Genomic DNA, 18,608 nt, shown 5'->3' on the forward strand with positions numbered 1-18,608 from the left:
ATTTTATGTTTCGGGTATCTTTGGGTTCGGGTTTGGGCGGGTATGGGCACGGATTTAACTATTACCAAACCCAAACTCATAAATGACTACATTAACGGGCAAAACCCAAACCCAAACCCAAATCCAGTCAACTCGGATTTTGCCCGTTAAATCGGATCGGGTTCGGGCGGATACCCATGGGTTTGGGCAAAATTGCCATCCCTAATTGTCACTCACACTCTTTCGTCCCCTCTCACAAAACACATCACTGTACAAGCACTTACCCACTCTATTGCACACAAATAAAACACACTCACTCACTTGCGCACACACCTCTCAAGTCTCAATCACTCACGGGCCAGGTATGCTCTTCTCCCTTCACTTATTTCTTTGTTTATTTTATTATTATTATTATATTTTGTAAACCTAGAGTTCAAATTAGAATTTGGGGGATGTGAAAAGTAAGTTTGTGCGATCCTGAGTTGATTGAACTGATCATATACTTAATGTCATGTTAGAACTGTTGATTTAAGTGTGGTACACATGCTTCATATGTTCAATGTTCAGTTTGTCTTCCAAGTGTTCGATAAAATGTGCAAGAGACAATTTTGTTTGTGGAAGTGTTTCTGAACAACAATTTGAGTGTGCTGATTTTAAATTAACATTCTAAGCTATGTTGTAGTCATGAGTAGAATGGTCTTGTTATGGTCTTGTTGAAAGAACTTGTAATAAAAGTGGTTTGACTTGTGATCTATACATGAGATACATCATGATTACGATAAAGGCATGTAAAGGGCTGTTTATTTGTGATCCATGATATGAAATGGTGCTTACATGAAAATGAGATGTTTTATTATTTAACTCCATGTGCTTGATGAAGTTCACAAGTGTATTTAATGAAGCATGTAAAGAAGAGTTTTTGACCAATCTCACTTGAAAAGAGAAGTATTTACTTGAATTTTATATACCTTCTCTAACTATTTGTTCAAAACTTGGTTTGTTTTCCAGAATGGCACGCACAAAGAACCCTTCACACAATTGTGACTATGAGAATGGTGCACCAGAATTCCTAACTGATGAAAATTATGATAGGTACTTGAAGCTGCTAAAACATGACTTTGTGCCAGAAAGGAAAGTGGTATTGGGTGATGGAGAGTATGAAGACTTCAAAAATGAGCTAGAAAGAAGAAATTGGAAGAAATTGGCTAATCTTTCTGATACGTTCAATCCAATAATTGTCAGAGAATTTTATGCTAATGCCTTCAGTTCAGATCGTTCCAAGACACTCAGGGAGTCTTCTGTTAGAGGCACCAAGGTTCTTTATGACAAAGATACCATCAGACAATTCTTGGAGGACCTCATCCATCTAGGAGCTGATGGCCTGTGCAAATTCCAAAGAATGAAGGGTGCATGTGTGAATTCCAGCTTAGGATTTAAGAACAGGAGAGTGATAGATAAGCTGTGTGTTAGAAGGGGGATAAAACTGAACAAAGATAAACAGATTAAGAGAGCTCACTTGACCACTATCACTCAGATATGGACAACCTTCCTGTGGGCCAACATCAATCCCACTGGGCACACATCAGACATTAATCTTCCTAAGGCCTATATCATATACAGCATCCTCAAGAAATACTCCATGGATGTTGCATCCCTTATCTATGATGACATTTACAGGGTAGTGCGTTTAAAGAAGAGGATATCTTTGATTTTTCCATCTCTTATCTCTGAGTTGTGCAGGTATCATGGAGTATATGTTCCAGATCACCCTCAGGATGATATCAGGCAACCTATTACTGCTGCATTTATCAAAGATCGTTGCCTCAACAAGATTGAGGAGACAGTAGGCGAGGACGAGCCTGCAAAGCTTCCACAGCCTCGTGCACTTTCACCAGCACCTGTTACTGACGGACCTGAACCTGACCCTTCTCCAAGGGGGATCAAGAGGCAATTGGATAGGATTGAGGCAAATCAAGAACATATGTTTATGCAGCAGGCTGCCAATTATAGAGCCACCATAGCCACTTACGCACACTATTCTAAAGCTGCAGTGCATCCAGGACCTGCCCCATACCAGTGGCCCTCCCTTCAGGATATTGAGCTTTACTCTCAGTGGCCTGGGGACAGGCCAACATTTCAGCAGGGGGAGAGTAGCAGCCAAGCAGCAGGAGAAACACATGCAAATGATGGTGTTGTAGCTGCAGATACAGGTGGAGAGAGAAACCAGATGGAGGGAGATCCCATTGATGAGGACTAATTGAGAGAGCTGCCACGACCTCATATCAGAGTTCAATTTACATTTATGTTATTTATTTTATAGTTTTAGCATTTTTTTTTGGATTTCAGTACTTTGTTTGCTTTAGATAATTGGTTTAGTATTTTGGATTGGAGTTGTTTGTCTTGGATTGAATTGCAATTGCTGGTTTGGTTTGGTTTGGTTTTTGCTAAAGCATGATGAATGGACTCTCAAAATGACTACATGAGTTTGATTGCATGACCTTGAAGGATTATGTGTTTGCACTCATAGTTTCCATAGCATGAATATTTGCATTTCTCACATGAGACAATGGCATGAATTTGAAAATGTTTTGAAATCAAGGAATGTAGCCTGAAATCGAGTGAGGGAGTGTTCCTAAACAGTTGAAAGCATGAGAGAGTCACCATTTGTTTTGCACAGTTGAATTTGCTTGAGTCTCTTATTAGTATTGATTGCATGAGAATGATGGGAAAGGATCAAGGCAATTTTGTTCATTAGTATATATAGCTACTTGACCATATAGTCTACCCTTGTATAGGAATATCTTTTGTTACCCCATTTGAGCCAAAAATTTGAAAATCTTCTTGTATATGATCCCAAGCTTAAAAGAAAAACAATGTCTCTTCCTTACTTTCTAAGTCAAGAGAGCATGCATGATTATATTGTATATAAGTGTGCAAGTTGGGGGGAGTGGAGGCTATTAGCATTTTGTTTTGAAATTATCAATTTCTCAATCTAGTGTGTTTGAAAAAAAAGAAAAAGAAAAAGAAAAAAAGGTATATATAAGAAAAAGAAGAAAAGAGAGAAAAGTGTAGGATTGAGGAATTGAATGGAAAGAAAAGGGTTTGTGATTTAATTTGTGAGAAAATGGTGACAAAGAAAAGATTGGTAAGGAGAGTAAATGATTCATTATTTGCATTACATTGTGTTTGCTCTCTTGATTAGAAAGTATTTGAATATCCAGAAAAACCAATGTTTCTTTGGAAACCAGACCTCATTACAACCCTATAAGACCTTAGTGATCCTTGATTTACCATGCAGTTATGATAATTGTGAGACAGATATCAAATTTGAATTGTTGTGATTCAATGGTTGACATTGTGTGAAACACTTATCCTATTTTGGCTTTAGAAGTTTATTTGCCAATTGATTGATAAATTCCTTGGTCGAGAAACATTCGATTGTGATTGCCTCATCAGCTCATGCTAAGTGTGTATTGTTCATTACTATGTGTTCTTTCTGTGGGCATCACATGTTTGATTGGGAGTGCAAGTTTGAAAATGTGTTTTGGTGAAAAAGAAATTGGAATTGAGTGTTCATGTTTATCATGCTTGTTGCAAGAACCTTGTACATATGATTTTGGATAATCAGTACCTTTGTTTGAGGACAAACAAAGTTCCAAGTTGGGGGGAGTTGATAAGTGCCAAATTTACGTAGTTTTCCATATTATTTTGGGCACTTATCTTTGATAAAAGTGTGGAATTTCATATTAATTAACCCTCAACTGTGTAGTTTAGTAAATAATTAGAATTAGTATAGATTTTATGTTAAATTTAGAGTCTAATCCCATTTTTGATGTAGGAATGGATGTTAAAGAGAATCCATCAAGATTTCATTGAAGAAAAGCAACAAGAGGGAGAAGAAATCCATTTTAGAGCAAAGAACTCGCTCAAGCAAGACAAAATTCGCTCAAGCCAAAGTTCCAGGGAAGATCTCGCTCAAGCGAGATGGTATTTCGCTCAAGCGAGCTATGGCTGTGCAGGAAACCCAGACATGAAGAAAGCTATTCGCTCGAGCGAACGCGAATCTCGCTCGAGCGAAATTAAGACGGTTTAAAGTCTATAAATGGCCAGAAATAGGGCAGAACAGGGGGGTTCGAATTTTTCCATATTTTCTTCATTTCTCTTCACTTCCCGACCTTAGAAACAGGGGAGAAAGCTAGGAGCACTTGGAGAGGAAGCTTGGGTGCCGGATTCGACGGCGAGACATCGCGGAGTCTTCGGTTCTTCTCGTTTCTTTTCCATGTTTGTAAAGTTATCCATGGAAATGGATAACTAATCTCTCTTGTTGGGGTTATATGTAGTTGATAAATCTCTATGTGTTCTATTTGATTCAGTTTATATACTATCATGTTCCTTTATTTATGATTTAGTGATTTTCTCTTGATCTTCATGTTATGTTTTAGTTTGCGCACCTAAAACATATTGCTTGATTCGACGTGAGAGCGAGAGCTATATCGTTTTGAGTCTGAAATAGAGTAAATCACCTAATAGTCCTAATTGCTAGACATAGAGTTAGGTTTGTTAGTCATTGAACACCTAAACTTCAAGATAACTTTCTTTCTTAATCATGTGAGACATCAATGTTTAAGATTAGAGAGTTATTGCTATCCACTCATGCGAGACATCGATGACGTAGGGTTGAACTGGTGTAGATGAATCATATGCATAAACATGATATGTATTTGAATCAGTAGGATATAGAAAGGTTAATCAATGGAATCTAATCCCAACAGTTTCTCTGCCTTGTTGTTTTCTATTTTGTTTTGCTTTGTTTTTATTTTTTGTTTGTTACAAAACTCCTTTCAAAATATTGTGAACTCTCATTGCTTAAGCTACCAAAACTATTGAACGGCGTAGTATTGCCAATTCCCTGCGGATACGACAAAACCCTATGCTATACTACAAATGAATCTTGAGGATTTTAAAAGTAGTATCGGTGTAGAAAAATTTCTCAACAATAACCCAAGTCTAGGTGTTACAATTGTATTATTACATGTGTCGTTAAAAAATTACAACTCATATTATGTGTCATCATACAATCCAACTCATTTCATTATTCACTTTTTTTCATCAAATTCATTTTATTAAATAATTTATTTATACTTTGAACACATCAATTAGGATAAACTACAAAATCAACCTCTTTTTCCCAAAAAAAATCCTAACCCCCAATTTTGAATTTTCAGTTTCAATTTGATAATCATTGGTTGAATGGCCTAAGTGCCATTTTCATTCAATTATGGACAATAAATCAGAAAATGGAGCAACCATCGAATGTGAGGCTGAAGTGAAGCCAAGCCTATCAATGGAAAGATCACAACATGTACTTAGTAACGTAACCAACAAGTGTATCTATATCGTTAATGGCTCACAATTCATGCCTTCTTCACAGATGCATCCTTCGCCCTTTAATCGAGAGGTGGATGGAATGCACATCCTTTGCAAAAAGTGCAATTTTCATTCTATAGAAAAAAAAAAAAAAAAAGCAGCAAACAACATGGACAGTGAAAAGAGGCCATCCATCAATGGTGGAATTTTTGGTCCTAAATTGATACAGAACATTAAAATTGGGATTAGGGTTCTTAGTTTTTTTTTTTGAAATGAGGTTGATTGTATAGTTTATCATAATTGATGGGTTTAAAGTATAAATAAATTATTTAATAAAATGAATTTGATAAAAATATTAAAAAGATAACAATGGAATGAGTTGGATTTTATGATGACACATGTCACATGAGTTAAATTCTTTTAAAAGACACATGTAATAATATTATTAAAACACCTATGCTTAGGTTATTTGACCAATTTTTTACCTAGGGTCATTTAGACAACCCCATTTATGAATTATTACGTGCGCGTAGGTTTGGGTGTATTGACTATATTCAATAACCGTGTGGGGCTGTCGTATATCATCTCCTGTTACTTTGAATTTTCAAACACAGTAACACTTATCCTGGCTTGTATTTCATTTATGAATAATAATTTTGAATAAACCTCATGGGAGACTTGTTGACTTGCCATTGTGGTATGTGAACCGGGTGTGCTTAATTCTTTGACAGCACTCTTCACACGTCATATTGCTACATATATGTGTTCCTTCCTTCCACTGAAATGCTTATCATTAATTATAAACTCTTTAAGTTAAGCTTTCTTTAATCAGCAAGCTAGAAATTATGAATATAAGCTTCTCCTTCCTTTTGCTTCTTGTTGCTTTTTACTATGCTTCCACAGCTTTTGGAGCTACCCTGCCAGAAGATGAAGGTATTTAATTTTAATTTAACTAGTGAAAATACACAAATTATACTCTCACAATGATCAGCCTTTTGGTTTACACACACACACAGTATATATATATATATATATATATATATATATATATATATATATATATATATATATATATATATATATATATATATATATAATTATAGGAAGAATATTTCCTATTCTATCAATATATAACTTGTATTTTGGTGTTGTATTATTGTGTATACAGTGCTTGCTCTTAAAGATATAGCTAAGACACTTGGAAAGACGGATTGGGATTTCAGTGTACATCCATGTAGTGAACAACGTGTCTGGAGACCGGATGTTGACATCGAAGGGAGTGATAATGCCGTTATCTGCAGCAGCAATTGCTCCTCTGCTAATATTGACGACGACACCGAATGTCAGGTGCATGTCACCAACATGTAAGTATTACTATTTCAGTATTTTTTTCACCTCCTCTGTTCTTCAGCTCTCAAATTTCAACAGTGCCATCTGGATGGATAATTATGATAAACAGATTTGAGTTTAGTCATAAAGTCATAAAGGCAGTAATTAATATAAGTTCTTTAAAAGAGTTTTTAACTTGTTTGTCTTTAAGCCTTTTAAATGTATTTTGTAAATGAGTTTATTTTAAGGATTAATATAAGAACAATTGGATAGAGTTATAGCCTCAAAATGCAACCTATATGATTTTGTTATGAAAAAACCTTTTATATCTTCTTTGCAAACAAATATAGTATCTTGTTATTCAAATACAATTAAATTATTAACAAATCAAGGTGTTAACATGATATAAATAAGAAAATTTTGTAATTTTATATATATTGTTCTGGTTCAGGTGCGGGTTTCACCAATACCAAACCCAAACGGAAACATATCAGGTTCTACCCATAAAATCGGGTCGGTTCAGGCGGGCCCCACAAGTTCGGGTTATGTTGTCATCCCTAGATGAGATCGTATTAGTCACAAGACACCCTCAAAACAGAGAGTCAACCCAATTGTGCAAACCTAAAGACTCAACCGCAAAAACCAACAAATGCTATAAAGATGAGACCCAAAACCTAAAGAACCAGAAACATAAAACTAAAAAAAACTAGGAAAAAGCACCAGGACCAGACGAGCACAACACATGAAACATTTCCAACACTGCCTCCAGATCACCTCGAGACCCAAGCAACAACGGCCACGAAGAACCAACAACCAAAACCTACAAGAAGTATAATGCAGAGGACAAAAAGTAACCGTAACCTCAACAATATTCAAGAGGAAAGGAGATCATCCACGGGAACCAACAACTGAACCACACTCCACTATGAACAACACTTTCGCCGCCAAAAACAATGTTGAGGAACCTACATTAACAACCCACCAACTAAAAACACCCGGGACATCCATCGCGGCGGCGTGCCAAAAGAAGCTCACCCAACCACAGATCTGAGAAAAAGTCCGTAAGAAGAAAGACATCGACCCCAGATCTATTGGGTGAGAAATGGGTCACTAGAGGATTTAGGTGGACTGTTCTTAGTTTTCTTCGTCAATAATAATGATTTTGTTTTTCTAAAAAAGGATAATAATTAGAAAAAAAAACAAGCTATTAAATTTATAATGCAAAGGTGAATAAAAATAAATATAATATTAATTTACTTTATTATTATTTTTATTTTTTATGATCATAGAAAATACAAATAAAATTCATTTATGTAAGTAAAGCTTTTCAAGAGGCCACTGAGGGGTCTGTGAAGCATCTCAGGCTTTCTCATCCCAACAAGTATTATTTCCCTCGAGGTGTTTGGTGTCTTTGGTTTTATTTTTGCTATCTTGTAGTTTTCGGTAGGTTTTTCATGGGTTTTTGTTGGGTTGCTTTCGTTTGATAGGCTTGGGCAGAGGTTCTTTTGGGTTTGCCTGTTTCAGTTAGCTTTGTTGTCCTTTGTCAAGAGGACTTGTATCTCGACCTTACATTAATTCTACAATTTCTTTTGCTTTCGAAAAAATATTTCATTGATTAGGGGTATTTATACCATTTTATTGAAGTATTTCTTACTTTTCTCTCACTTTCTACACAACCAAACAATAGGAGAGAAAATATTGAACTTTCTTTCCTTCCATTTTGATCCAACCAAACAACTTAAAATTCCTCACTTTCCTTTCTCTTCAATTATCTTCTCTTTCTTTCCTTCCACTTTTCTTTCCTCTCGTTTTCTTCCCCAACCGAACACATCCTAATAGCCTGCAAGTTGGATTTTGAGCAACTTTAAAAATTACCAATTTTTTAAAATTTGGTTTCCTGGATTGTGGAGAGCTCTGATACCAAATGTAGGAACTAAAAAACTAGATGAAAGAGGTCCACTTTAACTCACAAAATTTTTTATATGATGATTACAACACATAACTCCTAACTCTAAAAAACTCATAACTAAACTCTCACAACTTGGACCTCTAATCCTTTCTACAATACTGGTACTCTCAACAGACTATTTTCTTACATATTTGATACATCTCATGAAACACTTCGACTCTTCGCACCTCTATATGGTTCTCAGACGCATCCCGTCACATAGCTTCAATATCCAAGTATCGATTTATATAGGGAACATCAATATGTTCTAAGTGCTGCATCATTATCTTTGCCACACGCCCACACCTCATGTACTTGCAGCCTTGTACACATTGAACCCATTGAGGAATACTTCATCATTTCATCCTATATCAAAACACTACAAGAAAAGTGTTCATTAGCATCAGCCAAAGACCGATGCTAACATGCCAAAAGCCGACGCTATAGCTATTTTAGCATTGGCTTAACATCAGCGGCGAGATTGTCGTTAAACGACTCGAAGCTAACATGTAGTGTTGATCACGACAGCCGACTTGAAGCAGTGGTGCTTTGGGTTAGTTTGGTTTCAATTTTTAGATTTGTGTTTTATGATGAAGAACACTCATGAATTGAGGATGCATTTTTTGGGAACCTGAGTGATTTTATATTGTTATTCTTATGAAGATGAAGATGATGATGATTTTAGTTTAGTTAATGTACCAATTAAATTAGATTAGTTAAGTATGGATTAAAATTTTATTGTAATTTTTATTAATTATTTTAATTTAGTTATTAACTATTTATGTGAAAATAAAATTTAATTAAAAATGACATGGATAAAGTCACGTAAGCATTCACTAAATAAATCAGAAATAAAAAACAAACATAGCAATTGGACTAGAGAATGCAATTGCATTATAAGGCTATAATTGAACATTTAAATTGACGTAACATGAAACCTATTAATTCGAAAGCATCACGGAGAGCAACAAAAGTCCACAGACCTCCTAATTTACACCAACGACTAAAATCCCCTAGTGCTTTAGGACCCCAAGTAACAACAAAAAGTGTGCTAAATTATTAGCAGGGGTCGAAATTGCAATCCTCCAAAGAGAAACTTGCAAATCCATGAGTATACCATAAAGTTACAAAAGTGGTATATGTGAAACAACCCCCGAAGGCGAAATAGGCATGAGGGGAGATGTCTGGAGTTCCACCCTCAAGCGAGCGAGGACCAAAACTAAAATGTCCAAAATCGTGGGACAGTAAACAAACTTTTTTTCAGCCCAGGACGAAAACCGAATTTGTTTATTTAACCCATCATTTTCTTGTTTTCATGTGTAGACGTTACAGAGTCTCCCAGGCACTCTCCCGCCGGAACTTACGAGGTTGCCGTATCTTCAAGAAATGTATGTAATTCTCAATCCTTCAGCCAATAATAATATGAACTTTGGTATATATATTATCATATATAATTTTTTCATGACACACAAAAATCCTCTTTGTTAATTGTTACAGTGACCTTAGTCTCAACTACTTGAACGGTACAATCCCTAAAGAATGGGGCTTCATGAATCTTCTCAACATGTATGGATTTGTTATTGTTTTCTTATAGTAACTTCATGCAACAAGAAGCTAATTGATAACATCTTTCTTAACCATGATAGTTACCTTTTGGGAAATCGATTAACGGGTTCAATACCAGTGGAGATAACAAACATATCCACTCTCCAAAATTTGTCAGTTTCTCGTTTTCCACCTTAATTAGCAAAAAACAAATTTTCCATTTCAACTCAAAAGTTTTAGTTGAACTTGACTTTAACATGAAATTGATAGGGTCTTGGAGTCCAATCAACTATCTGGAAATCTTCCTCTTGAACTTGGAAATCTCACCCAGATTCAAAGACTGTAAGCACTTTAACTTATTAGGCATTATTTATATTTCCCTATCATTTAGCTATTTAGTTTCCTTCATAGTTGTTTTTAAGAGATAATAATATAAAACCATTCATGAGGCTCTTATCCATCAACTTAAACTGTTTTGCGATAGTTGGTTAACTTGACATGGTATTATCTATGACCAAACGGTCTAGAATTCGATCTTTGCCGCCTTCAATTCTTCTAAAAAAAGTTGAATTAAAGCACATGGTCGGTGAGCCTGTGCATTCTCCACGCTTAAAGTCCAAACGACTCTTGGGTATAGGGGCGTGTGAAGAGATAATTATATAAAACCATTCATGTGACAGTTACTCATCAACTTAAACTTTTGGGGTAGTTGGTTAATTTGAGAGATGTTTTCTTTCCTAACATGAAAGGGCAATGTTCAAGACATAGTTTGATTTCCATGGCTTAGAATCAAATGTGTTGTTATTTATGTTAATTATGGATAAGGTACCTTACCTCCAACAATTTCACCGGAGAGCTACCTGTAACGTTGGCAAAGCTCACTACATTGCAGAAATTGTAAGCTTCATATTTTAATTACTCTGTTTAGTGATGAGTGATGACTGATGACTAAATTTAAGAATATTGTTTTTTTCTAACTATAGAGAATTTTCCCTTTCACACCCCACTTGCTATGCAGTCGAATTGGGGATAATCAATTTTCTGGGAAGATACCTGATTTTATTCAAAACTGTACAAGTCTCACGAAACTGTATGAACTCTCCTTTTTATTTTATGACATTTTTTTTTTGTTTTTTTATTGGTTGACTTGCATTATGATTTATGACATTATTTTTTCTAAGGTCAACAATGGTTACTTTTCCTTTGACAGATTCATTCAAGGGAGTGGATTAAGTGGGCCAATTCCTTCTGGAATTTCACTTCTGGAGAATTTAATTGACTTGTATGTATGATATTTTACAGCAAGAAGGGTTTCAAATTAAAATAAACTTTCTTTGTAATGTGTTTACTTAGCTACAACCCTAATGTGATATGCAGGAGAATCACTGATCTGAACGGATATGAATATTCACCTTTTCCACAACTTAATAATATGACATTCAAACATCTGTGAGTTGATTCTTTGACACTCAGAAATTGAGACTCAACAAGGAAGAGGTACTCATAACACATTGCTATTCATCTTGTTGTTTCACAGAATTCTGAGGAGTTGCAACATCAATGGAACACTACCTGCATATCTTGGGACAATGAATGTTACCAATCTAAAAACCTTGTAACTGCATACTTCCCTTTTATTAACTTTCAAGTCTATTAGGATGCAGAAACTTTGACTGCGATAATTTTCTTTTGCACCTTCTTAGTTTATTAATTGTTCTCAACATGATTTACATTTCAGAGATCTCAGCTTTAACAAATTGAGTGGACCAATTCCGAGAGCCTATGATAGCCTAATAAATGTGCACCGCATGTAAGAAATTTATCACACTTTCCCAGTGGTTCTTACTTACTTTTAGTCTGAATTATGGCTGCTAGCTAATCCAAATAAATCAGATCCATGATGTGCTAAATCAATGTCAATCTAATGAACGTGGTCCAGACCCAAGGTTTAATTGTATTTTTATCAGTAAGCGATAAGAAATTATGGAATTAGGACGTGATGGAGCCCATGCAAAATTATATCATAGGTTATCCTGTGTTAGACACACTCAATTAGTGAGAGTTGGTTAATTAGTGGGTGGGTTAGTGAGTGTGGCATGTTGCCTATAGATAGAGAGTTTAGGACGAGTATTGATATCTTTTTGGATCATTTGGGGGACTGGTAACTAGGGAGAGTGGATGAGTCTCCCCAATTACTCAGCAACCTTATTCTTTTCTACATTCAATATATCCAGTTTCTACCATCCTGCTCATTATGTTTTCTGTTCACTTGAAGTCTACTAACATTTGTCATCGAATTCCATTTGAAAAGTTCAGGCTTGATAATATTTACCTTTATAAAACAACATTTTTTTGATTAAAACAACCACATGCCTTTTTCTATCTGAAGGAGAAAAACAGGGAAAGGAGATTATAAGATATTTGAGCGGTGATGATAGTTGAGTAAAGAGTTGATAGAAAATTATATGAATGAATTCAATCCTTTGTAGATCATATAAAAAGATAAAAGTCGATGCGATTAAGGATGAAGAGTAGCGAACTTCCCCCAATTTTGCGTCTTCCATAAATATTTAGTTGTATACATAATTTCTTGATATTATTCTGAATTTCTGATGTAGATATTTAACTGGAAACCTTCTCACGGGATCTGTGCCTACATGGACAGAGAAAGCTGACAATGTGTAAGTTCTCTTTCAAATGCTACTTATTTGATTCATCGGTTTGAATAGTACACTTCATTTGTGTGGCAAAAACATTATAAAGATATTATCCTTTGTGGTAGTTCTCCTTAAATCCACTGCTAGGTTCATAATCAGTTTAGGTTTCCGTACACCATAACTCATCAATATCTTCTCTTTCTTAATTGTACTGGACCTGTCTATAGCTTGAGAGGTATGCTTTCCAAATCCATCTTCATGCTGGTTGTGTCCAACTGTTGTTTCCTGCCTGTGGTTTACTCAATATTATATCTCTAATCAAAGGTTCAACAGGGAGATAAAAACATCCTTCTTAATCCATCCACATTCTCTTGTCCTTTTTTAATGGAATGGTTTTGCACTTCCTTCCAATTGAAGGTTTAGACTTAGTTTTCTTAATTCAGCTGTTGATGAGTAGCTCACCTAGCTAGTTATCTGCAAGGGGATCAATTGTTTTGTAACTCTATGCTCTTGGAGTTTGATTGTGCAATTTACTATTAGATTTTTTATATTGATATTCTTAGGTTTCTCCAAATTTTCAAGTCTCTCTGATTGGCATATTACTAGATTCTGAATCAAACTTTAAAACTTGTATATAGAGATCTTTCATACAATAATTTCAGCATAGGAAACCAAGAGAGCCCGACATGCCAAGAAAGAAATGTGTAAGATTCCTCGCATTTTGTGTGTATTTGTTTGCAAGTTTAAGAACCTATCTGAGTCTCAACCTTCTTCTCTTATATGTCATAGGAACTTGTTTGCTAGCTCTTTGACGCACAATGACTCGTAAGTTTTGTGTTATGCATGCTGAATTATTTTTATTTCATGTTTATATCTTATCCTCTTCCCTTATGATGCGAGGAATCTTATCATGATTGGATTATGCTAACATATTCTGTTCCACCCATCATTTTCTCAGAGGAACGGTTTCATGTTTGAGAGGAAACTTCGACTGTGCAAAAAGTAAGTTTCTTCATGTTGAATTTCCTACACGCTACTAAGATCCCTCTATCGATCGAGTTTTGACTTTTAAAAACCCTTTTTACGGCCACAAGAGGAAAGGTCACAAAAGACTACCTTGCCAATATATATACAAGAGCTTGTTCCTGTACTCTTATCAGCTAACATGCTGAATCACTTAACATGTCACAAAATTATAAACCACTGATGAGTTCTTTTAAAAGTATTTACAGAAATTGCTAAGAAGAGCAATGGTTAATATAAGCCTACGAGGAAAGCAGCATATCTTGTCCTTTTAAAAGGACTTTATCAAATTTTCGTTAATTTGTTAAATATTCTCTTACTCTGCAACCATGGATCACTAATGACTAATTACCTTGTTAATATGATAAGAATTTTGATTGGACCACCTAACATTCAGCTCCAAGTTACTTAATAAAGGGTTTTCTTTAATTTTGTTGGTCCATTAAATATAACTCTAAATTCATACCTAAGATGATAGATATTACATCACAATTAGGAGTTTTGGTGGTTTGAAATTAACAATGAGCTGTTATCTTCTTATTTGTCATTCTCTGTGCCAACCTTTGAGCTTATTATAATAATCTTGTGTGTCATTGAATGCAGAATATTTGCAGCAAGAAATCATCGCTTTTCTTTTACTAACTAGACTTTTAAAACTTAACAAGACTCTCTCCTTTCGTCTTCATTTCTATTAGGAAAAAAAGACATAGCTAGAAAGAAGGAGAATAGAAAAATAAATTTGAAGGAATATATATTTTCTAAATGTCATTTTCTTTGCATAACATTTCAATGGTTGTTCACTTTATTCTGCTTGTCCCAGCCATACTCTCTTCATATAAATTGTGGTGGAAAGCTGGTAATAGTCAATGATAGCACATACGATGATGATTCAGATGCAGCAGGGCCAGCTAGATTCCAACAGAAAAGAGGAAGAAACTGGGCGTTTAGCACCACTGGTAACTTCATGAATAATGATAAAGATGGAGACTACTATACCTGGGACAAGAAACCTACGCTTTCTATGGTCAATGCTGAACTGTACATGAATGCACGAGTTTCTCCTATTTCTTTGACTTATTATGGATTTTGCCTGGGAAATGGAAACTACACAGTGAATCTATATTTTGCTGAAATCATGTTCAGTAATGATCAAACATATAACAGCCTTGGCAGACGTGTATTTGATATCTACATTCAGGTGCATAGTTAACACGTTCTTTAGTGTTACTTCATAGAGTCTGTTTGGTTTACAGTTAGAAAGTATGAAAACAGGAAAATAACACATTCTGAGTCACTTTTTATTGAAGTAGCAACTTGCTTAATTGTACTTAGCGCTTCATTAGTTTGGCATCAATTATAATATGAAATATTTTTTAAAATAATCTCAACACTGAAATATTTAAGGCTTGTAATTTAACCTTCGTGAAGCATTAAGGTCTGGATATAAATTTTGCAGGGAAAGCTAGTGAAGAAAGATTTCAATATTGCAAAAGAAGCAGGAGGAGTTGCCAAGGCAGTCACAATGCCCTTCACTGCTGTTGTGACTAATAAAACCTTGGAGATCAGATTATATTGGGCTGGAAAAGGGACAACTGTTATCCCATTTAGCTCAGTATATGGTCCTCTTATATCAGCTATATCTGTGCGATCTGGTGGGTTGTACTTCTCTATAAGTTCTTAATCCCATACTTCTATGTTGGTGTTATGATCTAATGCTTATAACTCTTTTAAAATAATCAAACAGACTTTTCACCTCCCCGGGAAAATGGAAGTGGCATGTCTGCAGAAGTTGTGTTCGGAGTTGTGGCAGCAGTAGTAGCTGTTATCATCCTGGTATTTGGTATACTTTGGTGGAAAGGCTGTTTAGGAAAGAAAAAATCTTTAGCAAGAGGTAATCACAAAGAAATTACTTTGTTTTCAAGTTTTGTAACATGGAATTTTGATGTTAGTGTATGTAGATTTTTTATACAGAGTGTAAGAGATCTCTTATCTTCCTTTCCTTTCGCTTCACTTAACAGAGCTAAAAGGTTTAAACCAACAAACAAGTTTATTTACCTTAAGGCAAATCAAAGCAGCAACAAACAACTTTGATATTGGCAATAAGATTGGAGAAGGAGGATTTGGTCCCGTGTACAAGGTATTTTACCATGACATTACAATGTCTCTTTATTTTTATACTAATGTTATAATTTTACCGGTTGCTTTTTGAAAATTTATTTTCAACTTCCAATATCAATATATCATTCTTCAAAATGCAGGGATGTCTATCAGATGGGACATTAATAGCAGTTAAACAACTTTCTTCTAAATCATCGCAAGGGAATCGCGAGTTTTTAACTGAGATAGGCATGATTTCTGCTTTGCAGAACCCTCATCTTGTTAAGCTCTGTGGATGTTGTGTGGAGGGAGATCAGTTACTGCTGATATATGAATATTTGGAAAACAATAGCCTTGCTCGTTCTTTATTTGGTAACTCTTTTTGTGCGGTCACCATTTATCTGATATTTCACTTTTTATAACTTATGTAAATTACTATGTGGTACCATTGTCTGATTTCTCACATTTACAAATAAAGGCCCTGAAGAACACCAAATAAAATTGGATTGGCCAACAAGATACAAGATATGTGTAGGTATTGCTAGAGGTTTGGCCTACCTACATGAAGAATCGAGACTGAAGGTTGTTCATAGGGACATTAAGGCCACTAATGTGCTTCTTGATAAAGATCTCAATCCAAAGATATCCGACTTTGGTATGGCCAAGCTCAATGAAGAGGACAACACCCATATTAGCACTCGAATAGCTGGGACATAGTGAGTTTCGAATATTTATTTTCTGTCAATTTTATCAAAAATTGTTTTTTATGTGTGATGTGGTACGACAGTAAATAGAGAAAACAAAATTTCAGGGGACAGTCATATAAGGAAAAACTGAACCTTACTCTAAGCAGTAATAATATAAAACTCAGTCTGTTTTTGGTCTAAAACATTCAATGGTCGGTGTAGCTAATTCTCATAGTGAAATAAGATAATTGTTTTTGTTCTAGTTAAATGATAGTATTATGCTGGTTTCTAAATTTATTGCAGCTAATAAATTTTCTAATTTTTATTGTGTAGTGGATATATGGCTCCGGAATATGCCATGCATGGTTATTTGACTGACAAAGCAGATGTCTATAGTTTTGGAATTGTGGCATTGGAAATCATATATGGAAGGAACAATACCACTTATCGACAAACACAAGAAGCATTCTATCTTCTTGATTGGGTAAGTATAAATATATGAAGTAAAATGAAACCTCTTTTTAATTGCTTCTTACTAAATGATAAATATGTAAAAAAAAAAAAAGTAGTCTGGTGCATTGAAGCTCTAGTTATGTGCGGGATACAAGGAAGGGTTTGAGCACATGGTCTATTGTACGTAGCCTTACCCTGTGTTTTACCCAAGAAGCTGTTTCCAGGACATGGACCTGTGACCTCATGCACATGGCAACAACATTTTGCCGTTGTGCCAAGGCTCTCCTTCACCAAATCATAAATATATAAAGGGGAAAAAATTTATTCCATTGGTTGGTTGTTTTGACCTTAGAATTAAATTGTTTTGCATACTATTCTGTTTATAAGGCACGGCTGTTAAAAGAGAAAGGAAATCTAATGGAGCTAGTTGATAAAAGATTGGGTTCAGGATTCAACAAGGAAGAGGTAATGGTGATGATCAATGTAGCTCTCCTATGCACTAATGCGTCTCCAACACTCAGGCCTACAATGTCTTCAGTGGTAAGCATGCTAGAAGGTAGAACTGTTGTTCAGGAAGTGGTTTTGGACACAAGTGAGGTATTGGATGAGAAGAAGTTGGAGGCAATGAGACAGTATTACCATGATCAGAATATCTTATTGGAAAGGCCATATACTGCTTCATCTTCTTCTGCAACAGATTTTTATTCTGCACAGGTGGATTCTTCTTACTGGGAAAAGAGAGATTAGAGGCTATAGATTGAAATTGTATTCAATTGTATGAATTGTCTTGCCACGAACTGGTGTCTGAAATTCTTCTTTTAAATTTGTGTATGATTCCACTATGGTATATTTCTTTTCTTACTTTAATAAACTTTTCTTAAATTGTGAATAACTTCCACTATCACAAATGTTCCATAAATGACTCAGAAGTTTTGTTGAATGCGCACTTCATTTGGTGAGCTTTGCACATATTAGGCATATACTGCATAAGTTATTTGAAAGCTGAAAAGACTAATAAATATTTTAATTTCTGAAATGCTAATTATTACACTCTCATTGGGGAGCTTCTCTTCGGTTTGGATGGAAAACTTAATGACAAAGACCAAAATAAAAAATCTAAATTTTGAAGGTACTGAAAATGGAAAAAAGAATACAAGGACTAAATTCGCAAGTGAATTATATTACAAGGACCAAAAATGTATTTAAGTCAAAGTTTAGTTAAAAACTCATTTCATCTCTTCATAATTCCAACTTTAGATATTAGGCTACCACTTCAACGATCTTAGTACATTTTTACCATCTCATCTTTTTAGTTGATTTGTCAACTTCAACATTATCGTGATCTTTCAAATCCAATCGTATCTACCCCTTATCAGACCAAGTTGAAGAACTGATGATTATGGTTGCATCTTCCTTCCCTCTTGGACTTTTTGTTTAAAGTTTTTTCCCTTTGAGATCTGTCATTGAACTCGACCATTGACTGGGGATCCTGACTTCCTAAAGACAATGCAAACGGGGAACCCT

The 18,608-nt window shown here is 35.1% G+C and overlaps 1 protein-coding gene across 1 annotated transcript; it reads left to right on the forward strand.

Moving 5' to 3' along the window:
• Window positions 1-6,165: 6,165 nt before the first annotated feature.
• Window positions 6,166-17,961, forward strand: LOC130725040 (probable leucine-rich repeat receptor-like serine/threonine-protein kinase At3g14840). Its single transcript, XM_057576304.1, has 22 exons — window positions 6,166-6,279; window positions 6,515-6,693; window positions 9,947-10,011; window positions 10,439-10,510; window positions 10,994-11,065; window positions 11,187-11,258; window positions 11,379-11,450; window positions 11,546-11,617; window positions 11,706-11,783; window positions 11,907-11,978; window positions 12,787-12,849; window positions 13,464-13,529; window positions 13,615-13,650; window positions 13,784-13,841; window positions 14,669-15,046; window positions 15,305-15,500; window positions 15,593-15,739; window positions 15,867-15,985; window positions 16,107-16,317; window positions 16,424-16,661; window positions 16,965-17,115; window positions 17,472-17,961. Exons 1-22 carry the CDS (start codon window positions 6,192-6,194, stop codon window positions 17,829-17,831), a joined length of 2,865 nt encoding a protein of 954 aa, XP_057432287.1. The 5' UTR covers window positions 6,166-6,191; the 3' UTR covers window positions 17,832-17,961.
• Window positions 17,962-18,608: the final 647 nt, after the last annotated feature.

This window comes from Lotus japonicus, chromosome 1 (assembly GCF_012489685.1).
Source record: "Lotus japonicus ecotype B-129 chromosome 1, LjGifu_v1.2".
Taxonomy (NCBI): domain Eukaryota; kingdom Viridiplantae; phylum Streptophyta; class Magnoliopsida; order Fabales; family Fabaceae; genus Lotus; species Lotus japonicus.

Coding starts and splice junctions, on each gene's coding strand:
- LOC130725040 (XM_057576304.1), top strand. CDS start 6,192: ATGAATATAAGCTTCTCCTTCCTTTTGCTTCTTGTTGCTTTTTACTAT. Junction 6,280..6,514: donor TACCCTGCCAGAAGATGAAG/GTATTTAATTTT, acceptor TTGTGTATACAG/TGCTTGCTCTTAAAGATATA. Junction 13,530..13,614: donor ACATGCCAAGAAAGAAATGT/GTAAGATTCCTC, acceptor TATATGTCATAG/GAACTTGTTTGCTAGCTCTT.